Below are 22,037 nucleotides of genomic sequence, written 5' to 3'. Positions count from 1 at the left end.
GGGTTTAATTTGTTCTAATTTGCTAGTTTCTTAAAGTAGGATTCCTGGATTACTGATTTGAGACCTCTCTTTTCTAAAGTAAGCATTTAATAAATTTTCCTCTAAGCATTGCTTTAGCTGTGACCCACAATTTTGATACTGCATTTTCGTTTTTGTTCAATTTGAAATATTTCGTAATTTCTCTTTTATTTCTTCTTGACCGAAGGGTTATTGAGAGGTATGTTGTTTAATTTTCAAACATTTGTGGAGTTTTCAGATATCCTTCTTTTGTTGATTTCTACTTTAATTCTGTCGTGTTTAGAGAAAATCGTATTATTTTAATCCTTTTAACCTTTTTGAGATTTATTTTATGGTCTGTCTTGGTAAGTGTTTCATGTACATGTCGTGTGTATTTTGCTGTCATTTGAATGGACAGAGTGATGATGCAGCTTGTCCACAGTAGCCGGAGCTACAACTACAAGCCAATTTCCTGAATAGCCTTTAGAGACAAGAGAGTTAATCAGGACGTTTTCCCCAGAAGTCATGAACTAAAGTTGGTTTTGACTTGAATTTTGATGACAAAGAAGCAGAGGAGTTTGAAAATAGCTCTATTCAAGGTGGGAATTTGGAGAATTTGTTGATAATGCTTATATGGGGCACTTTCGGTGGCAGAAGTTCTTGTGCTTAGTTTAAGTGGTTAGAACTTTGTATTAATACCAACAGTGATTGTATACTCATTTAGTGTTTGGGTGTCTTTTTACATTCATACAATCATTTTACATGCACCCAGTGACTTTGGGCCTTTTGAAGGTCATGTGAGCAAGTATTATTTTCCTGTCAGTATTTAACTGAGAAAACAGAAGCTCAGAGAAATTAAGTAAGTTGTTAAAGGTCACACAGTGATTGGTGGATTTAGGTTATTATTTGTTCCATTGCTCAGACTGTATTTATTATTCATTTCACCAACTTTGATTATCTGTCTTTAAAAAGTGTGCCTTTTTTCATAGAGGGATCAAAATACAAGATTGTGGTTGAATTAAAAGGCTCTATATTCTGTAGTCTCCATATTAAGATTCTGACACGTTTTGGGGTCAGTAATCTATAATTAATGGTAAAGGATAGTAAGTAGTATGGAGTATCATGCAGCCTGTTTTGTTAATTTTCTTTATTAATTGGGAGCAAAGGGCTCTATGGTTGACTGATTCTGATTTTTTCCCCCAGTATTGTTTGTGTCTAACTTCCAAAAGTACTTTCATATCCAGTGATAATTGGATTCATTTCATCTGTACCACACCACTATAAAACAGAACAAGGGGTGTTTCTGCTTTTGGCTGATGAGGGATTTAAAGCATGGCCCATTAACATTGATTAGTGATTATATGTTGAGTAGAGTGCTAGGCACTAGGGCTATAAAGTCAGAGTTCCTTATGAAGCACTAGAAGGTTGGAATTAGAACTCAGATCACTTGAGTTTTTTTTCTTTTTAAGCCCAGTATCTTTTCAAGTCCTAGAAACATGTTGTGTCATATTTTTCAACAAGTTAATTTAATGCCCATCTTTATGAGGCTTATGCTTTGAAAACTTTACCTTCATGTTAGATTCACTCCTGCCCATGATCTCACCCCACCCTTTCTTTAAATGGCATGTATTTTTCTGATTTTAAAAGTGATCCATGTACTTTGTGGACAATTTGGAAAATTTTGAAAAGCACAGAGAGGAGAATAAAAAATTATGTGCACTCTTTCTGCCCAGCTGCAACCATTGTTAACATTTTGATGCATATGATTTTATTTAATCTTTTTTCTCCTGAGGTATATATGTGTGTAAAATATTCTATGTTTGTAAAATTTTGAGTTTCTTCTAATCTTAAAACTGATTTCGTAGTGCTTTCTCTTTTTCTCTCATAAAATGAAACACTTCTTGAAATTGGTTTATAGTTTTCATTATAAGTTTATTATTGCAGGCCCATCTTTTGGTATTGTATTCAGTTAAGTAAATGATGTAGATAAACAGGGAGCATGTGATTAATTTTGCTTTAGTAATAGATGTAGCAGGTATGGAAGTCAGATAAATGTTCACAGGAATCTTTTGCTGGCTTTGACCTTTCTATCTCTAGCTAGAAAGAAGAGATGAAATATTCTATTCTGGTAATCCCCCACTTGAACCCTCACATTAATCCTTCACTGCAGAAGCAATTAAAATTTTTTTAGCCACAGTTCTTTCTGATCAAGTAACTGAATCTGTTTTTATAGACTTTATACTATTTTGAGTTTTAAAAAAAATCTTAGTTCTTTAATTTTAAAAGTTTTAATTCTCCCACCTTTTAGGTGAAGTTTAATTCGAGGTTGGCACTGACTGAAGCTCGAATCAGTTGCATTTGAAAGAGAGTAGTAGACAGAAAATAGTTAGTAGACTTTTAAACACTTTGAGGATTGGATATTATCTTTAAACTGTCTTTTTGAAATTAGAAAATAATATTTATCTTTTATGTTTTTTCTAGGGCTTCATGTTTTTTAAAGCACTCTAATAGACTAACTGGGCTGTGTTTTCTTTGAGATCAGAGAATGTATAGTGTGCCTCTGAATCCCCTATACTTAAGGAATATGCTTTCTGTAACAGCCTGAAGAAGTGTTTGTGAAAAATGTGTGTGAATGATGGTGCCTGTGATCTCATGTGATGATTTTGCGAGGACTTTGACTAAAGCAGGAAACTCTAAATTGATCACCTGGTCTTATGATAAGTGTTTTGTTTTCTGCTGGCTTGTTAGACGTAGCCAACCTATTTCTCAACATTGAAGTAGGTCCTGTCATTTTCTAATCACATTAAAACTTGACTGGAATGAGATGAACTAATAATGTGTTTTCCTCCTCTCTTAGATTCATGCCCGCAACCAAAATGAAATAATTTTTGGGCTGAATGATGGCTATTATGGTGCTCCATTTGAACATAAGGTAAGGGGATTTGCATAACACTGTGAGTTTTGTTTAGTTCAGGTGTGCTTTGATGTATCAGGTAAAAGCTCTGTGTAAATAGAATCATGTTTTAAGTATCATTATAAGTTTGTTGTTTAGTGTGGCTTAGGGTGAATGCTTAAAGTGAAAACTCATTTTGTAACCACATCAACACATCTTTTCTAAATCCAGATTATATTAATTTTCCTAAGAGAAAATCTCATGTAGCTGTTTTCTACATAATTCTTTAGAGGTTAAGGAAGAATAATGAATTTTAATTAAGTGTAATACAATTTTATTAACTGTTTCAGAAATCTTTTACAACTTTGAATAAATTTAAGAAACCTGAGGCAAGTTATATTGTAGTCATTTATATTATAGTCTGTGCTGTCTCTGTATCTAAAGGTGATTAGAGAAAGGAGAGGTATTTACCAAGTACCTGCTATCTGTGGCACCATGCCAGGCGCTTCATGTTCTTTATCCTACTTAATACTAGCCACAAACCAATGAGGTGAATTTTCTACATTGTTTCCTCTTAGTGATCATGTTGTTTTCTAATTCTTGGTTATCTGAAATGCTATTGCTAGAATGCTTCATTCATTCAACAGCTATTTACTGAGCACCTGCTGTACATCAGCTACTGTGCTCTAAGTGCTAAGGGTACAATGGTGAGCAAACAGATTTTTTTTCCCTGCTGTCATGGAGTGTATGAGGGAGACAAGCACTGATAAGGTAACCTGATAGATAACTATATGAACACAATGTTGGTGGGTGCTATAAAAGCATGTGATGAGGATCTTACCTACTCTAGTGGCTCAAGAAAGTTCTACGGGGACTTGACTTTTAAGGTTACAATCCAGAGGATGAATAGAAATGAACAATGTGGAGGGATGGAGGCTGAACAGAGAGAGCATTCCAGGTAGAGGAGGGTAACATGTTGGAAGGCTATGAAGTGCTAGGGGAAGTGGTGAGTTTTCGGGACTGAAGGAAAGTCTGGGTGATAAGGGAGAAGGATACCAGAGGAGGCTGGAGAGGTAGACAGGGACCACATAACACAGAACCTTTTGAAGGGTTTTATCCTAAGAGCAGTAGCGTGTGTTGAAGGATTTTTAGCATGGCAGAGATATAATTAGATTTGTGTTTTAATAATTTCACTCTGGCTGCTTTAAGGACTGATTGTAGAGAGGCAAGAATATATGTGGGAAGACAGTAAGAAGGATCTTACAGTACAGAGGGTAAGAGATTTGATACTTTGAAACAGGTTTATGGTAGAATAGCAGGTAGATTTAGGAAAGTTTTAGGAGGTAAAATCAGTAGGACTTGGTGATGGTTTGAATTTAGGGTGTAGGGAAAAAGAAGGTGTTAAAGGATGACTTTCGGGTTTCTGGCTTAGATGAAGTAACCAGATGGATGAAGGTGCCAGGCACTGAGAGAACTAAGGACACTGGAGGAAGACAGCTTTGTTGGAGGCAGATCGTGAGTGAGTTGAGATTTGATCACATGGGCTTTGAGATACCTTCAAGATATCCATGTGTAAAGTAGGCATTTGGATTAGATGAGTCTGGAGTTCAGAGGAGAGAAGTAGGTTAGAGATTTAAATATAGAGATATAATAATGGCAAATAGTTATTGAAATCGTGAGTTCGGATAAGATAGACCAGTGACAAGCTGTACAGTGAGAAAAAAGGGGCTTAATAGCAGGGGCCTGTGAGGGTCTCCAACTTTTAGAGGCCAAATATGGGAGGAGGCTTTGGAAAAGGTGGCTGAGAAGGAATGGTGAGAGATAGATGAGGAAAAGAGAGTGAAGTCTCTTGTGGAATCTCAGAGGCTAAAGAAAGAGAGGCTTTTGTTTTGGTTTGGTTTTTGGTTTTTAAGGAGAGGGTGGTCAAAAAAGATGAAGACTGAAAAAGGCCCATTCAGTTGGGCAAAATGCAAGCTATTCTAGGTGACTTCATCAAAACTCAGTTTAAGCTCTATTAAGCTTTTTTTCTTTATTTTAAAGCCCTCATCTTCTAAGTTCCTATAGTATATCAGCACCCTTATGTACACCTTTGACATAGGTTTTACCACTTTATAGCTCTTTATTCCTTTCTAGTCTGTAAGCTTCTTAAGGACAGATTTCCATATGTAATTTTGAATTCCTAGTACCTATCATAGTCCTTGACATGGTATTTGCTTAGTAAAAATGTTTTATTTAATGAGAGAATTGTGGGAACTGCCACTGCTGTTGTTTGTAATGTCCCATTTATAGGGTTTAGCCATCCTGAGTCTGTTGAAGGATTAAGTTACTCCTGTAACAGGTAACCAACTCACCATCTAGCACAATGTCTGGCATATAGTAATAATATTAATAGTTAACATCTGTTGAATGTATTATGTATCAAACAATGTTTTAAGAGCTTTATATCCCTTACTGTATGTAATCTCCCTAAGAATTTTGTAGCCAGAGACTAATAGTAGTTGAGATTTCGGGTAGGTCAATAACTAATAACCCTTTCTTCTTCTCCTGAATTTGGAACAAGTTTAGAAATAAGACAGGTGATAAATGGAGATCAGAATGTTGACGTTATTACTGATAAAACTAATTGGCAAATGTGGCTTAAATTCTGCAACTGAAAGAGCTTGTATATAGTACTTTCTCCCAAAATGAATCCCCATACCACCAAATAACAAAACAAGCAAAACTGCGTTCTTCCCCTTACAGGGACAGATCCTGACCCTCCAAGACAAAAGCAGAATTTATGTGTACTTTACACAGGCTGTTCCTGAATGGGAGGGAACCTGGAAAGAACTAAGGCGGTCATGTTCAGTTTTGTCTCCCAAACTCAGCAGTCAAGCTCCTGCCTATTCTGGGGAGGAGTGAGTGAAGGACACAGAAAAAGTAGACTTTTTTTTTTTTTTTCTTTATAACCTTCTTTCCTGGGAAATGGAGTGGAAAGTTTTTCTCCTATGTGGAAGCATGGGAGTGCAGAGTAAGTGTTTCTCCCTAACAATAATAATAATGTCTAATGTTTAGTGAGCACTTATGTGCCAGGCACTATTCTAAGTGCTTTATATATTTTACCTCATTTAAACCCTACAATTGTCCTTTTATAGAAGAGGATGCTGGCACAGAGAACTTAAGTAACTTTCCCAAGATTACACAACTACTAAGTAGCAGAGCTGGGATTCAAGGCCAGATGATCAATAAATGTTCACTGAATAAATGTTTTGTAATAAGTGGTACATTTTATTCTATAGTCCTTTAGTTAATAAGTTTTGTAAATTTATAAGGCATGCTTATCTTGCCGTGTACTAGCTTTTTTAAAAAAATTAATTAATTTACTTTTGGCTGCATTGGGTCCTCATTGCTGCGCGCAGGCTTTCTCTGGTTGCGGTGAGCGGGCGCTACTCTTCGTTGTGGTGCGCAGGCTTCTCATTGCAGTGTCTTCTCTTGTTGCAGAGCATGGGCTCTAGGAGCACAGGCTTATGTAGATGTGGCACCTGGGCTCAGTAGTTGTGGCTCGTGAGCTCTAGAGCACAGGCTCAGTAGTTGTGGCTCACGGGCTTAGTTGCTCCACGGCACGTGGAGTCTCTCCAGACCAGGGCTTGAACCCGTGTCCCCTGCATTGGCAGGTGGATTCTTATCCACTGCACCACCAGGGAAGTCCCCCTGTACCAGCTTTCAAATGAACACCTGACATATAGGTTGAATCTCCTTAAAAAGTTTTTTTTTCTTTCTTTCTTTTTCAAGAAAGCCGTAAGCAGGGTTTCCAGTCAAGAAGGTATTATAAGTGCACACTGTGAGACCCTCTGCTGAACCAAACAAAAAATAGCAATTGATGAAATCAGAGAAGTTTAAAGAGGCATACCTTGCTAAAACAAGCAAAGAGCAAGATAATAAACATCTCTGGAACAGAAATGGAATAGAAATGCAAAGACGTGGGCAGAAGCCTTGGGCGTTGGCTGAAAGATGTGCTCCTCTGGGCGAAATGAACGCTAAATGAGCATAAAAGCTGAGTAGATGTGGCACCTGGGCTCAGGAGTTGTGGCTCGCAGGCTCTAGAACGCAGGCTCAGTAGTTGTGGCGCGCGGGCTTAATTGCTCTGTGGCATGTGGGATCTTCCCAGACCAGGGCTCAAACCCGTGTCCCCTGCATTGGCAGGTGGATTCTTAACTACTGCACCACCAGGGAAGCCTTGACGTAAATGTTTTTAAACATTTATAGCAATTTGACATTATTGTGCCTTTTTTGTATTTTATAAAAGTATCAGCTCACAGTGGATTGAAGGAAAAGCAACCAACCCTTTCCCACAGAGAGTTTGAGATGCACTTCTCTAGACAACAGTAATAAGGTGAGGGAGGCTGTTTAAAGAGTAAGACTCATTGAGGTCGTTGAGTTGTTCGGGAGGAGGATAGAGATGGTAAACAAGTTTAGAATTTCTTAGAAAAAGTTGTGATCGAGTGTGCATGTTAAAAATGTAAAGATGGGCTTCCCTGGTGGCGCAGTGGTTGGGAGTCCGCCTGCCGATGCAGGGGACACGGGTTCGTGACCCGGTCCGGGAGGATCCCACATGCCGCGGAGCGGCTGGGCCCGTGAGCCATGGCCTCTGGGCCTGCGCGTCCGGAGCCTGTGCTCCGCAGCGGGAGTGGCCGCAGCAGTGAGAGGCCTGCGTACCGCCAAAAAAAACCCCAAAAAAATCTATACTCTGTTTCTAGCATTTAGGTTTCTTTACTTTTTTTTTTTTTGTTTTTTTTTTGGCGGTACGCGGGCCTCTCACTGTTGTGGCCTCTCCCGTTGTGGAGCGCAGGCCCAGCGGCCATGGCTCACGGGCCCAGCCGCTCCGCGGCATGTGGGATCCTCCCGGACCGGGTCACAAACCCGTGTCCCCTGCATCGGCAGGCGGACTCCCAACCACTGCGCCACCAGAGAAACCCCCAGAGTATAGATTTTTAATTAGCAGAGGGAAAAAAGGGAATGTAAGGAGTAGAACACTTTGTCAACTTGATAGGAGTCAGAAAAGGAAAACAAAAAAGAAAGCAAGTGGTAAATAGAACCATACAGTACAGTGATAAAAATAAGTCCAAATATACTTGTAATCACAGTCATTGAATATGGATAGCATATCTGTGGTTGAAATATTTCATAAAGGATTAAAAAATGCTAAATCAGCAATGCTTTAAGAATGTATGTTCTGGGGACTTCCCTGGCGGTCCAGTGGTTAAGACTCCACACTTACAGTGCAGGGGTGTGGGTTCGATCCCTGGTCGAGGAACTAAGATCCCACATGCTGCGTGGCACAGCCAAAAATAAGTACTGTACAGAAGGGAAAGGTTATACTTGTGAAGCAATAGGAAGCATGTTTTAAAGCAACTTTTAAAATACTGACTGAAGTTTTTGTTGACCAGTTCTTCAGCATTCTTGTTTTGCTACATTAGCCATAACCAGAAACAGCTTGTTATTACTTCTGATGACTATGTTGCTGTTATTCCTTCCTGTGTCCACGTTAAAGTGTCTTCAGCCACTATGGGTCTAAAAGCTGAAACTTACTTTTATTTGCTCAAAACTTTTGCCTCTTTGTTTATCTGCTTCTCAAAAAGGCTTTACTCATTTCTGTTAAGTTTTTAGGAACCTAGTAAGTCTCTCAACTTTTTACTATATTGGGTGAGTATTCAGTCTCACTCCCAGGGGTGTCTTTGGAAACTAATACGCTTGGAAATCTTTGACTAAAATATATACTGTGGGTTTGAATCCTTCATTCAGTAACTTCTGCTGGCCTTATTAGGGAGTGATATCTTGTTAATTTTACGTAGTAAAATTTCATTTATTTGGCATGCAAATGTGTACATATTTAACAGCAGTGCAGACAAATAAATAATTGAATAGGTGATAAAATCTATCTTTAGTTGTAAACGTGATTCATGATTTTTTTTCTATCAGTAAATATCAAGTACCTACTACGTGCCCATTATTAAACTAAGTACTGTGGGATACAAAAGTATTAGATGCAGAGTCACAAACCCTTATTCTTTTAGCAGAGATAAAACAGCATTTATTCCAGAAGAGCTCCAGTTTACAAATAGTTTAGTTTGAAAAATTATTTTTGATGTCAGTTGTTTGGGTCTTAACACAGGTGAATTACAGCAGAACATTAAGTAATTTGAAGAGAACCTTAGGAAGAGGTTGGTGAATAAGGCTAGGTGATCTGGAGAGATGTTTCCAGGTGGATTTTACTGCTAGGATGGCAGTTGGGGGAGCATGGGAAATGAGAGGCTGTTGGGCCAGCTCTTGATCCAATAAGCTGGAAACTTTTCAGATCCCTGTATAGGAGTTTTGCCTTTAATATAGACATGTAAGATTATCTTTGCCTGAATTTCCTTTCGGCAACTATTCTTCTTTTTGGAAGGATGCTGACAACTACCTGGGTGAATGGACACTCCTAGTGGTTAAGAATATGGGTTTTGGAGTCAGATTGATGTGAGTTTAATTCCAGGCACCACTGCTTACCTATGAAAGAGATTTTGGGCAAATTGAATCATCTCTGAGTTTTTTTTTTCATCTGTAAATGGAGATAACAATTTCTACCTCATCATAAATTGTTTTGAACATTAAAGGTGATATAATGTATATTACAAGGCTGGCACATGAGTAGAGTTCAATAATATATGGAAACTACTACTTACTAGACTCTAAACCCTATGATAAGAGGGACTACATCTCTAATGCTTACCACTGTCAGTCGTTGTGTCCCTTGAACCGTGCCTGGCATGTAGTAGGTGCTTATTTTGTTAATGAATGCAGGTGAATGCCTGCTATATTTAGGACTATCATAGCAATAATTGAGATTCAGAATCTCGAGGGGATGGTATTTTTCTCTCCTACCCTACCTTATCCCTAGCCCCAACTTCTGGAGTTTTATTTTTATGTAACTCATACTGTCATAACTCTATGGTGTTATTGATAAAGTACAAAGAGCTTTAGATTGTTAAGAATTCTTGTTCTCAGACTTAAAACTATAGCAGCAATGTCTTCAGAGTCCAGTAGATGGCAGTGCTTTCTCATTTTAATGGAAAAAAATTAAAGCAGGAGTAGAATCCAAATAAAAAGGATCAAACCTTTTTGGAATAATGACACTCTCAGGAGATTAAAATAGCAATTTGGTGATTACTTTCACAAACGCAGCCACATGATTTGACCATCTCAAGTACATAATCCAGCTGAGATAGAAGATTTAGGGACAACAGCAAGTTTCAGCGTCTGTTTTGAGAGCCTGTACAAATGAAAATTCCTTATATTTTTCAAGGCATGATACTTTTGAAAAGTAGAAAACCTGAGTTCTAATCCCAGTTTTGTTCTGTTACTGTGTTCCTTGAGCAAATCACTTAACCTCTGTTAGTTTTAGGTTCCTCATTTCAAAAGTAAGAAAATTCTTACCAGCTGTTAATGCTAGAGGGAATATTAGAGTTACCTAGCTCAACACCCTTATCTCAGGGATGAAGAAACCGAGGCTCGGGGAGCCTCATGACCTCTTGAACTTGGCATTGGAAAGTTAGTTTCATGCTTTAAGTGGTAACTTAGACATAGCTATAATAACATCATATATATAATATAAAAAATCACTACATACTTTCATAGCTCTTTTGCCTTTAAGGATTTGCCTATAAATTATTTTACTCCATTCTTACAACAACCTGTGGGGAAGGCAGAGCAGCTATTATTAGAAGTTTTAGCAGTAGTAGTAGCACCAGGCCTATAATGGCTAACAGTAAGTATTTGGGGAATAAATGAATGGCCAGCATATCAGGATGACTTGGTGGCAGAACCAGGACCAGAACACATATCTCTGTCTTTCCAGACGTGCACTTTCTTCATTACACCATGTCACCTGTGTAAAAGCGAGGAGTAGATGATTTTCATCATTAAATTCCTTTTTGAGGTTCCTTCCATCATTTTATTTGACTGTGATTGTGATTAAATGCTGTTAGAGGTATCTTCAACTTACAGCAACTCAGGTGGTCAGGTATTAGTATTTTTGTTTTCAGAATGAAGACGCTGAAACCTAGAAAAGTTGAGATTTTTGTTAACTTTGTAGAACTGAGAAATTAAAAAGATGGCTCTTTTCCTCTTGCTGGTTAAATTCATGGATGCTAACTTATTTCCAAAGCACGTCCCACGTGGTACTCAAGCAGAACATTTAGAAGTGGGGATTAAGTATGTCAAGCAGCCTATGTTTTAACAGAGAAAGGGATATGGTATAACTTCTACCCAGGTCTCTCAGTACGTCATCAAGTAGAAGTTGGAAGATCACAAAAATAGCTCATTCTGTACATGCTCTACTCAGTTTTCCTCCCAGAGCTCTCCCCCCACCCTGCCCCAACCAGGTTACAAAATACAAGAAACAGACCAGACAGATCCTAAGGGGCTGTTTCTAGTAACTGCCTGCTTTGTTACAAAACATCTAGGTATCTGAGCTTAATTTAAATCCAGGGTGAAACTTTGTTTCTGAATTATTTGAGCTGGTGTGATATCCTAATAACAGTATTACTCCAGGTGAGTATGGAGCTTTTGAAAACTACCATTGCTAGTTTTCATTTACTGAGTACCTACTATATGTCAGACACTCTACTGTCTACTTTACATGTTTTGTTTAATCTGTGTAACAACTCCATGAGGTAATTATTGTCATTTTATAGGTACAGTATCCTAGAAGAAAAGGTTCAAGTACTAATCCCAAGATTACTTAGTAAGTAGCAGAACCATGATTTGAAACCAGGTCTGATTTATTCAAAGGCTTTTTCTTTTAACAACTATGCTACGTGGTATCTCTACATTCTTTCGTACTTCACATAGCATGTCAAGGTACCACGTCACTATCTTTACATTTAACCAGAGATATCCACTATGTGCGTTGTGAGAATCAAATGAGAGAGTGCATGGGAAAGTGCTTTGAATGGTATAAAGTGCATTATTGTACAGACTTTGGGTATTTATTATTGTAGAGTGGACATGCAATGCCCATGAGGCCATCAACCCACCAAAGTCCGCAGAAGTTCCACATATTAGTCACTCTATTTGGCTTCCCTCTGAGTCTTCTTTTTTCCTTTTCTCTTGGATCAAATTAGCTTCTGACAGATGTTTGGAAAATCATCTCATCCTGTAATTCATATTTATAAATCCTGTGGTCCCCATTCTCTCTCTTCATTGAAGCCAGAGAATAATCTGGGAAAATGCCACATTTCCTGTTATGAATTTGGAGGATCTTGTCTCCTTAGCACAATTTTTGAGCTTTTCAGAATTTTAATACTGGAAAATTCAAAGCCAAGCATGGTTCTTCATGTAGATGTTTTAGATTCTTAGAAAGTAAACAGAAACAGAGCTCCATACTCATCCTCACTAGGGGATTCAGAGAGTTGGAAATTTTGTTTAAATTTTGAAAACTTGTCTTTACTACTCTTTCTCAGATTTGTAATTAGGGCATTCTTGACTTTTTTTCCTTTCCCCTCTGTGAGTCAGTTTTGGTTTAAATTGTTCCTCTAGAAAGCTGGGAATCTTTTCTTCTTCTTTTCTTTTCTTTTTTTTTTTACCTAGTTAACATGGTACCACTGTTGCCTTTTCTTCCTTCTCACTTCTCTTCTCTCACAGTTACAGTAACTGTGTATGCATCCTTCTTCCTGTTAGGGCATAAGCTCCTTTAGGGCTGAGGTTGTATCTTACTTTTTTGGTCCCAGGATTTAGTGTAGACTTTGCTTAGAAGATATTTTTTTGGAGTGAATGAATCCACTAAGATCACATGGTTCCTATCAGTATACTTTTCTCTGAAAGGATGACTACTTTAGCAGGATCACTTTCAGTCCTCTTGTTATGGAGTTGCATTGATGACATTTAATGCACTTCATACTTGGAGTGTGTGACTATGATTGTGATTATTATTATTATTTTTTTGTAGTACACGGGCCTCTCACTGTTGTGGCCTCTCCCGTTGCGGAGCACAGGCTCCGGATGCACAGGCTCGGCGGCCATGGTTCACGGGCCCAGCCGCTCCGCAGCGTGTGGGATCCTCCCAGACCAGGGCACGAACCCGTGTCCCCTGCATCGGCAGGCGGACTCCCAACTACTGCGCCACCAGGGAAGCCCGATTGTGATTATTTTTTGAGGGTAGTTTAAAACACTGAAGTGTGAACAGGAACCTCTTCACCCCTGTTGACTTGAATTAAAAAAAAGAATTGATTTTAGTTTCAAGATCTGTATACCTTTGCCTAATAACACTGTTCTTATTTTCATTGCTTCTTACTGTTTTGAAGGAGAAGAAAACATCTGCTGTCTCAAATCTCAGACTAGATCTGGGGGAATGTACATATTCAGCTGAGGTAGAAGAGGTCTTGCCTTTCCTCCTTAACAGCTCAGCATCTGGGCTTTGTCAGAGCCCAGGGGCAGTGGGTGTCCGAGGCTCGAAGGTGCTTGACAGAGACATGTGCACATTTTTTCTTGGTTTAAACTTGCCTGACTCTTAAAAGTGTGTTAATGTCCAAATGAACATACACACATAGGAACACAGGCTGTCCTTTGATTCATCAGGTAGCCATTTTAGGAGGAATTGTACAAATAAATACTATATTTTTTAAAAGTATACTCATTGCATCTGAAAAGGTGCTCAAGTTGTAGAATGAGCCATTGGTTTTTTCCCTTGTCCATTATGATTTCTTACTCTACCTAAATAAGTAGAAGAAGGACTATTTGCAGAGCTCACTTACGGTTTAAAGAGTAACATGTGTAGTCCACTATCAGTCCCACTAGGGCAAGCTTTTCCTGGGGCCCTTAAGCTATTGTCCTCAGGCTTCCACTTGGGCCGTTTGTCTTCTCATTAACACATTATCTCTGGATCATTCAGATCTCTCCCAAGTCTACCTCGCCAGTCAGCGCTTCCATATATCTAGACTTGAGTCAGATTGCTTGGATGTCTCAGAGACACATATTCCACAATTGCCAAACTGAGCTCAGTTCCTTCCCCCTCTAAGAAAACCTCCTTATTGTGTTCCTTAGTTCAGTGAATGGTACTGCTGTCCATCCACTTTCCCAAGTCAGAACAAGGAGCCATCCCGAACACCTCCCTCTTTTTTTGAGTCACTTTTTTGAATCACTACTTAAGGTGTCTGCTAAACGTCTGCTTCTTTCCTGGTTCTTGCCATTCATTGTAGCAAGATTTATCTTCCTAAAATTCTCGTCATGTCCCTCCTTTATTCAAATCATTTCAGAGTAATTAATGACTTGTACGGTCTTACTGTGATTTGATTCCTGATTTTGAAGCACCCAACCCATAACACTTTAAGCTAAAATTTATGCATCTCAGTTTTAGAGCTTAGATCTCCTTTCCATTGAACATTTTCTGTGACATACCCCCTAAATCCAGTTTGGATACCCCTCTATCTGTTCTCATAGCACCTTGCCTTTCATTTGTCTTGTCACTATCCTTAACCAGTTATATTCTGATTACCCATTTGCTCATCTCTCTTTCTTACTAGACTGTACACTGTGTAAGGGCAGAGACAGTGTCTGTCTTTGCCACTGAATTATCCGTAATACTTAGCACTGTGCCTGGCATGTAGTAATAATTCAGTAGATATTTGTTGACTGAGTGAATGAATGTTGCTGTAGCAGATCATTTAAAATTCTGACATATACTACTTGTTTGTCATCAGTTGTATAGCTCTTTATTCAAAATTCTAGTTCATCTATGTTTAAATAGTTTCTGACCGCTTCTGCATAGACATCTGCCATTTGCAAATTATTATACTTTTTTAAAAATAAATTTATTTATTTTTGGCTGCATTGGGTCTTCGTTACTGAGTGGGGGCTACTCTTCGTTGCGGTGTGTGGGCTTCTCATTGCGGTGGCTTCTGTTGTTGTGGAGTACAGGCCCTAGGCACATGGGCTTCAGTATTTGTGGCTCGTGGGCTGTAGCGCACAGGCTCAGTAGTTGTGGTGCATGGGCTTAGTTGCTCCGCGGCATGTGGGATCTTCCCGGACCAGGGCTCGAACCTGTGTCCCATGCATTGGCAGGCGGATTCTTAACCACTGCACCAGCAGGGAAGCCCCCTGTTATACTTATATATATGTGGATGTCTTCATTTTTCTCTCCAGGTTTGCTTTCCCTTCCAGTTTTTTACATTTTTATTAACTATTTTTCCATTTATCCAGGCCTCAAATTTTGCAGTTAGTTTTGATTGATTTCTTTTATCCACTTGATTTATTCAGCTACTAGACCCTTTTGAGTCCTTTGAAATCACTCATATATATGGCTACTTTTCTATATCCATTGCCATGATCCAAGCTCAGCCTGACACCCTATAAGGCTGGATTACTGCAGTAGTTTTCTGGTAGGCCTATGGCTCTGGTTTCTTTGTATCCACTTTGTCTTATTCACCACTGCCTGATTAATCTTCCTAAAGCATACTTTCATTTTTTTTATTCCTTTGCTTAAAGGTTGTATGGAATAACTTCTTGTCTGCTAGATGTGTCCAAATCTCTGATCTAATTTCCTTTTCTCCATCAACCTAAATTCAGTCAGTGGTATAGTACTTTTGGTTATATCTCTGCTTTTATCTTTACTTCTTTTATCTATCTCTCTTTTTTTCTTCAGAGTTTGAGCTCTCATTACCTCTAGTATGTGTGGATTTTTAGAATAGCCTCCTAACGGTTGTCTGGACATTCTGCTTCCCCTAATTTGTCATATTTGTCATTACCAAAGTAACCTCCATTAAATGCAGCTCTGATCATTGTCCTACACTGTCAGAAACCTTTCATGAGTCCAATAAGCATGTAGGTTGTCTCCCTTTTTAGTATGACATTTGAGGCTTTCTGTGCTCTGGCCCTCTCAACTTAGTTATATAACTATATCTCCCACTATTTCCCCCTCCAGGGTTCCAAGTAATTTTGACATCATTGGAGCTGAACAAATTGGACCACTGTTTAATCTTCTCTGGATACAGCTTATGTTTTCCTACTGTCATGCTTTGGCTAAAGGTGTTCAGTCTGTGTGGGACTTTCCTTCACTGCCATTCAGCCTTCTATGCTTCTTAACCTGTCCCAAATATTGCTACCCCTGCTGCAGCCTTTGATGTTCCTGCTTCTACTAGATGGAATCTTTACCATATTGGAACTCCTGTAGCTTTTCTTTTTAACCTTTCTTATGGCACCTTTGCAGTTTTTACTTCACTTGGAACCTTAACTGGGTTACATACTTTATAGTATATTGGGTTGTATACCTTTATAACGATGATAGCAATTGCCTGACACCCTGTATGTATAAGATGTTCAGTAAACACTGAAATGAATAAGTATATATGTATAGTGTTGTTTGCTTCATTAACAGTTATCCTGTCAAGTGGACTATTTTAGTAGAACTTTTATAGTTTTAATAAAGGATAGTCTTATGATTGTTGTAGCAGCTGAAAACTCTCAAAATGTACAGTAACATGTTTTAAAAGGTGACTCATTCAGCGATCTAGTACAGGGATAATCAAATTACAGTCCCCACATGTTTTTATATGGCCTGGGAGCTAAGAACGATTTTTACATTTGTAAACAATTTGAAGGTGAAAACAAAGAAGAATATGCGATGGAGATGATGTGGCTTGCAAAGCCTAAAATATTTACAATCTGGCCGTTGACTGAGAAAGTTTGTTGACCACTGATCTAGAAACACACCTGATCATCTGCCTGGAATTACTCCTGCTCATTGGAATATGTGAAATTATCTGTTTCCTTGAATGGTTTAATAGGCACTCACCCAGACTAGTGCCTATTCTGTTCCCTTCCTTGAAAAAGAATTGTTAGGCCTGGCTTCAGAAGAATTTTGAGTGACATGTAAATCTCCTCTGGGCTCTTTGGCACTTGGCAGTATCTCACACAGATAACCAGATACAAATGAGCCATTTCTTTCCATTATGATCCTTCATCAGAGGTCTGCCGGGATCGCACATCTGGTGAAGTTAGATGTCATTCAGAGCAAAGCTCTTAGCATATTTCAAGAATGTTAATTGCTAAGTGGTGGCTGAAGCAGAAGGGTTTAATAATGTCCTTGAGTTGCCTTAAATGTACACGGACCCAGAATTTTAGACCTGAAAAAGGTCTTAGAGATCAAGTGTAGCATGGTCATTAAGAACATGAGCTGTGGAGCCAGACTGCATGGCTCTTCTACTTAATCCTCTCCGTGTCTCAGTTTCCTTACCTTTAAAGTGGGGATAATAATAGTACCTGTTTCACAGGGTTGTGTGAGTAGTAAACATGTTAATCCTTAACATTAACACTGAAACGTTAATTTAACATGGAAAACAACACTGCCTGGCATACTGGGAATGCTCATACATGTTACTTTTGTGTTTGGCTATTATTGTTTACTATTGTTTACATTAGTAGTAGTCTCATCTCGTTTTTTTTGCGGTACGCGGGCCTCTCACTGTTGCGGCCTCTCCCGTTGTGGAGCACAGGCTCCGGACGCGCAGGCTTAGCAGCCATGGCTCACGGGCCTAGCCGCTCCGCGGCATGTGGGATCTTCCCGGACCAGGGCACGAACCCGTGTCCCCTGCATTGGCAGGCAGACTCTCAACCACGGTGCCACCAGGGAAGCCCTCATCTCATTTTATAGTTAAAGAAACTGAGGCTTAGAGGGGTTAAATGATTTTCTTCACTTCCATGACAGGCAGAGTGGGTTAAGACCCAGAATCCTCTCTGTAATGTGTTGCTTTTAGTTATACGTTAGTTGTATGTTAGTGAGTGTGGGTAAGTTTTTAATAGAAGAAATGTTTGGCAGATTTTTGCATAAAATAAGTATAACTAAGTGGAATGTCATTAATCATTTCTCCTGAGAATCTTAAATTTACTTCTAGTGTCTTTTTGGGTTTTGTAGCTCATTTATAGGATTATCTCCTGTCTCTGTCCTTTCTTTTCAGCTGCTCTCATGATATGTAGATTATTTCATAGCCAACTCTCTCTCTTTTTTTTTTAATTGAGATGAAATCCACATAACATAAAATTAAGCTTTTTTTGTTTGTTTTGTTTTGGTTTTTTTTGGCTGTGCTGCACGGTTTGTGGGATCTTAGTTCCCTGACCAGGGATCAAACCCGGGCCCCAGCAGTGAAAGCGCTGAGTCCTAACCACTGGACCACCAGGGAATTCCCTAAGCATTTGAAAGTGTGCAGTTCAGTGGCACTGGGTATGTTCACAAATGCTGTGCGAACACTACCTCCATTAAGGTGCATGACATTTTCATCACCCCAAAAGAAAATGCCCATTAAGCATTCACTCTTCATTTTGTGCTCCCCAACCCCCAGCAAACACCAGCCTGCTTTTCTCTCTATGGATTTGCCTATTCTGAGTATTTTACATAAATGGAATCATACAATATGTAATCTTTTATGTCTGGCTGCTTTCACTTAGCTTGAGTTTCTGAGGTGCATCCATATGTAGCATGTATCAATACTTCTTTCCTTTTTATGGCTGAATGATATCGCATTGTATGAATACTCTGTACCACATTTTGTTTATCCATTCATCCACTGATTGATGTTTGAATTGTTTCTACCTTTTGGCTATTGTGAATAGTGCTGCTATGAACATTTATGTACAAGTATTTGTTTTCAGTTCTTTTGGTTATATACCTTGGAGTGGAATTGCTAGGTGATGTAGTAATTCTATGTTTAACTTTTTGAGGAATTGCCAGACTTTTTCCCACAGCTGCTGACCACTTTATGTTCCCGACAGCAATATACTAGGGTTCTTAATTTCTCCACATCCTTAACCAACAATTATGTGCTGTTTTTTTGTTTTGCTTTCTTTTAATTTTGTTTCTTTATTTTTTTACTTTTCCTAGTGGGTATGAAGTGGTATCTCATTGTGATTTTGATTTGCATTTCCCTAATGACTAATGATGTTGAGCATCTTTTCATGTGCTTATTGGCTATTTGTATATCTTTTTTGGAGAAGTGTCTCTTTAAATCCTCTGCCCATTTTTTAATTGGGTTGTTTGTCTTTTTTGTTGTTGGGTTGTCAGAGTTCTTTATATATTCTGAATATTAGACCTTTATCAGATACATGATTGGCATATATTTTCTCCCATTTTGTGGGTTGTTTTTTCACTTTCTTTATAGTGTCCTTTGATACACAAAAGTTTAATTTTGATGAAGTCCAGTTTATGTTATTTCTTTTGTTGCTCATACTTGTGGCATCATATCTAAGAACCATTGGCAAATTGAAGGTTATACAGATGTACCCTTGTGCTTTCTTCTAATGGTTTTAGCTCTCACAATTAGGTCTTTGATCCTAATTGTAATTTTTGTATATGGTGTTAGGGATGGGTCCAACTTTATTCTTTGCATGTGGCCATCCAGTTGTTTCAGCATCGTTTGTTGAAAAGACTATTCTTTCTCAGTCCTGGCACCTTTGTCTAAAATCAGTTGACCATAGACATATGAGTTTATTTAGTATTCTCGGTTCTATTCCATTGATCTATATGTCTGTACTTATGCCAATACCACACTGTTTTGATTACTGCTGCTTTGTGGTAAGTATTGAATTGGGAAATATGAGTCCTCCAACTTGGTATGTTGTGTGGATTTTCATTTATCAAACCACCCTCACGTACCTTGGGTAAATCCCACTTGTTCCTGGTGTATAAATCTTTTCTAAAAAATTATTTTTAATTGTGGTAAGATATACATAATATAAAATTCACCATCTTAACCATTTTAAGTGTACAGTGTGGTGGCATTAAGGACATGCACCTTGTTGTGCAACTGTCATCACTATCCATCTCCAGAACTCTTTTCATCTTATAAAACTGAAACTCTCTACCTATTAAGCAGTAACTCCCCATCTCCTCCTTCCCCAAGCCCCTGGCACTCACCCTTTTACTTTCTGTTTCTATGAATTTGACTACTCTTGGTACCTTATGTAAGTGGAATTTTACAATATTTGTCCTTTTGTCACTGGCTTATTTTACTTAACATAATGTCCTCAAGGGTCATGCATGTTATAGCAGAATTCTTTCCTTTTTAAGGCTAACTATATTCCATTGTATGAAAATACAACATTTTGTTTTTCTGTTCATCTCTTGATGAATACTCAGGTTGCTTCTAACCCTCAACTACTGTGAATAATGCTGCTATGAACGTGGATGTACAAATATCTCTTTGAGTCTTTGATTTCAGTTCTTTTGGGTATATAGCCAGAAGTAGAATTGCTGGACCAGATTGTATAAGCCTTTTAGTATGCTGCTGGATTAGCTTTGCTAGTACAGTTGACCTTTGAAGAACATGTGTTTGAACTGGGCAGGTCTACTTATATGTGGATTTTTTCAATAAATACAAACTACAGCACTACACAATCCACAGTTGGTTGAATTCATGGACGCAGAATCATGCATACCAGAACCATGGATACAGAGAACTGACTGTAAAGTTATATATGGGGAGCTCAAGGCCAAGTGCAGACAGAGAGATGCAGGACCTGGGACACATGTCTTTATTTAGAGTCTGTGGGTAGAGTGCTTTGGGGTTCCTGGGCTAGGGCTGGACTGGTCAGTTCAAGCCAAAAGAGCAGGGTTTTGGTAAGTCCCATGGAGATTTTTATCTATGGGGTGTGTAAAGTATACAGGTGCTGGGAAGCAGGGGAGACTGTTGATCATAGTCATTGCAGAAGCTACATTTGCTTGTGACTCTGCATCCTGCTATCTAGGGTATGCACTCCATGGGGATTTTTATCTAAGGGGCACATGGGGATTTTTATCTAAGGGGCGTACGAAGCATGCAGGTGCTGGGAAGCAGGGGAGACTGTTGATCACAACCATAACAGAGCTACATTTGCTTGTGACTCTGCATCCTGCTATCTAGGGCATGCACTTCCCTGAAAGGGGGTCTAGTGTTAGTTTAAGGTCCCTGCAGGCTGCTTGGCCAAACAAAATGGAGGCCAGGGCAGCAGTACCATGGAGTAGCTTAGCTAAACTCTTTTACAACTTGTAGATCTGTTCAGATTTTCTGTTTCTTCTTGAGTCATTTTTTGGAGTTTCTGCATTCCTAGGAATTTCCATTTTATCAAGGTTATCTGATTTGTTTGCATACAATTGTTCATAGTATTCTTCTATAATACTTCTTATTTCTATAAGATTGGTGATAATGTTCTCACTTTCATTCCTGATTTTAGTGATTTGAGTATTCTCTTTTTTTGTCTTGTTCACTCTAGCTTAATGTTTTTCAATTTTATTGCTCTTTTCAAAGGACTAACTTGTTTTTTTTGATTTTTCTGTATTGTTCTATATTCTCTTTCATGGATCTCTGCCCTAATCTTTATTATTTACTTCCTTCTTGCTTTGGGTTTAGTTCTTCATTTTCTGTTTCCTTAAGGTGGAAGATTAGATTAATTGATTTGAACTCTTTCTTTTTTTAAATGTAAATGTTTACAGCTGTACTTTTCCCTCTGAGCACTTTTTCACTGTATCCCATATGTTTTGATATGTTGTATTTTCATTTTTATTCTACTCAGAGTATTTAATAATTTACCTTATGATTTGTTCTTTGACCCACTGGTTGTTTAAGAGTATGTTATTTACTTTGTAGTTTGTGAATTTTCCAAGTTTCCTTCTGTTACTGATTTTTAGTTTCATTCCATTGTGATCAGAAAAGATACTTTGTATGATTTCAGTTTTTAGAAATGTATTGAGATTTGTTTTGTGGCTGAACATATGGTCTATCCTGGAGAATGTTCCATGTGCACTTGAGAAGAATATGTATATGGTTGTTGTTGGGTGGAGCATTCTGTATACATCTGTTAGGTCTAGTTGATTTATAGTACTTTTCATGTCTTCTGTTTCATTGTTTATCTTTCTTATGGTTGTGCTACACATTGTTAAAAGTGGGATGTTGACTTCAGCTATTTCCCATTTTAGTTTCTGCAGTTTTGGCTTCATATGTTTTGTTATATGTTGCTAGGTACATATATGTTTATAATCATTTATATCTTCTTGACCTTTTAAATATTATATAATATCCCTTTTTGTCTCTTCTAACAATTTTTTTTTGTCTTAACGTCTATTTGTCTGATATTAGTATACCCATTCCAGCTTTCTTTTGGTTACTGC

General features: G+C 38.3%; 1 protein-coding gene across 2 annotated transcripts in view; it reads left to right on the top strand.

Annotated features, from left to right (window-relative positions):
• UVRAG (UV radiation resistance associated) overlaps positions 1-22,037 on the top strand; it is a 317,590-nt gene that overhangs the window by 61,297 nt on the left and 234,256 nt on the right. For both annotated transcript variants that reach the window (XM_029209194.1, XM_029209195.1), the window contains one exon: positions 2,855-2,929. In XM_029209194.1, coding sequence (XP_029065027.1) covers positions 2,855-2,929 — 75 coding nt within the window. The remainder of the gene's footprint in view (positions 1-2,854; positions 2,930-22,037) is intronic.

The sequence above is a fragment of the Monodon monoceros genome, unplaced genomic scaffold, assembly GCF_005190385.1.
Source record: "Monodon monoceros isolate NGI ecotype Baffin Bay Population unplaced genomic scaffold, NGI_Narwhal_1 Super_Scaffold_7, whole genome shotgun sequence".
Lineage (NCBI taxonomy): Eukaryota > Metazoa > Chordata > Mammalia > Artiodactyla > Monodontidae > Monodon > Monodon monoceros.
This window is presented reverse-complemented; position numbering and strand designations above follow the sequence as displayed.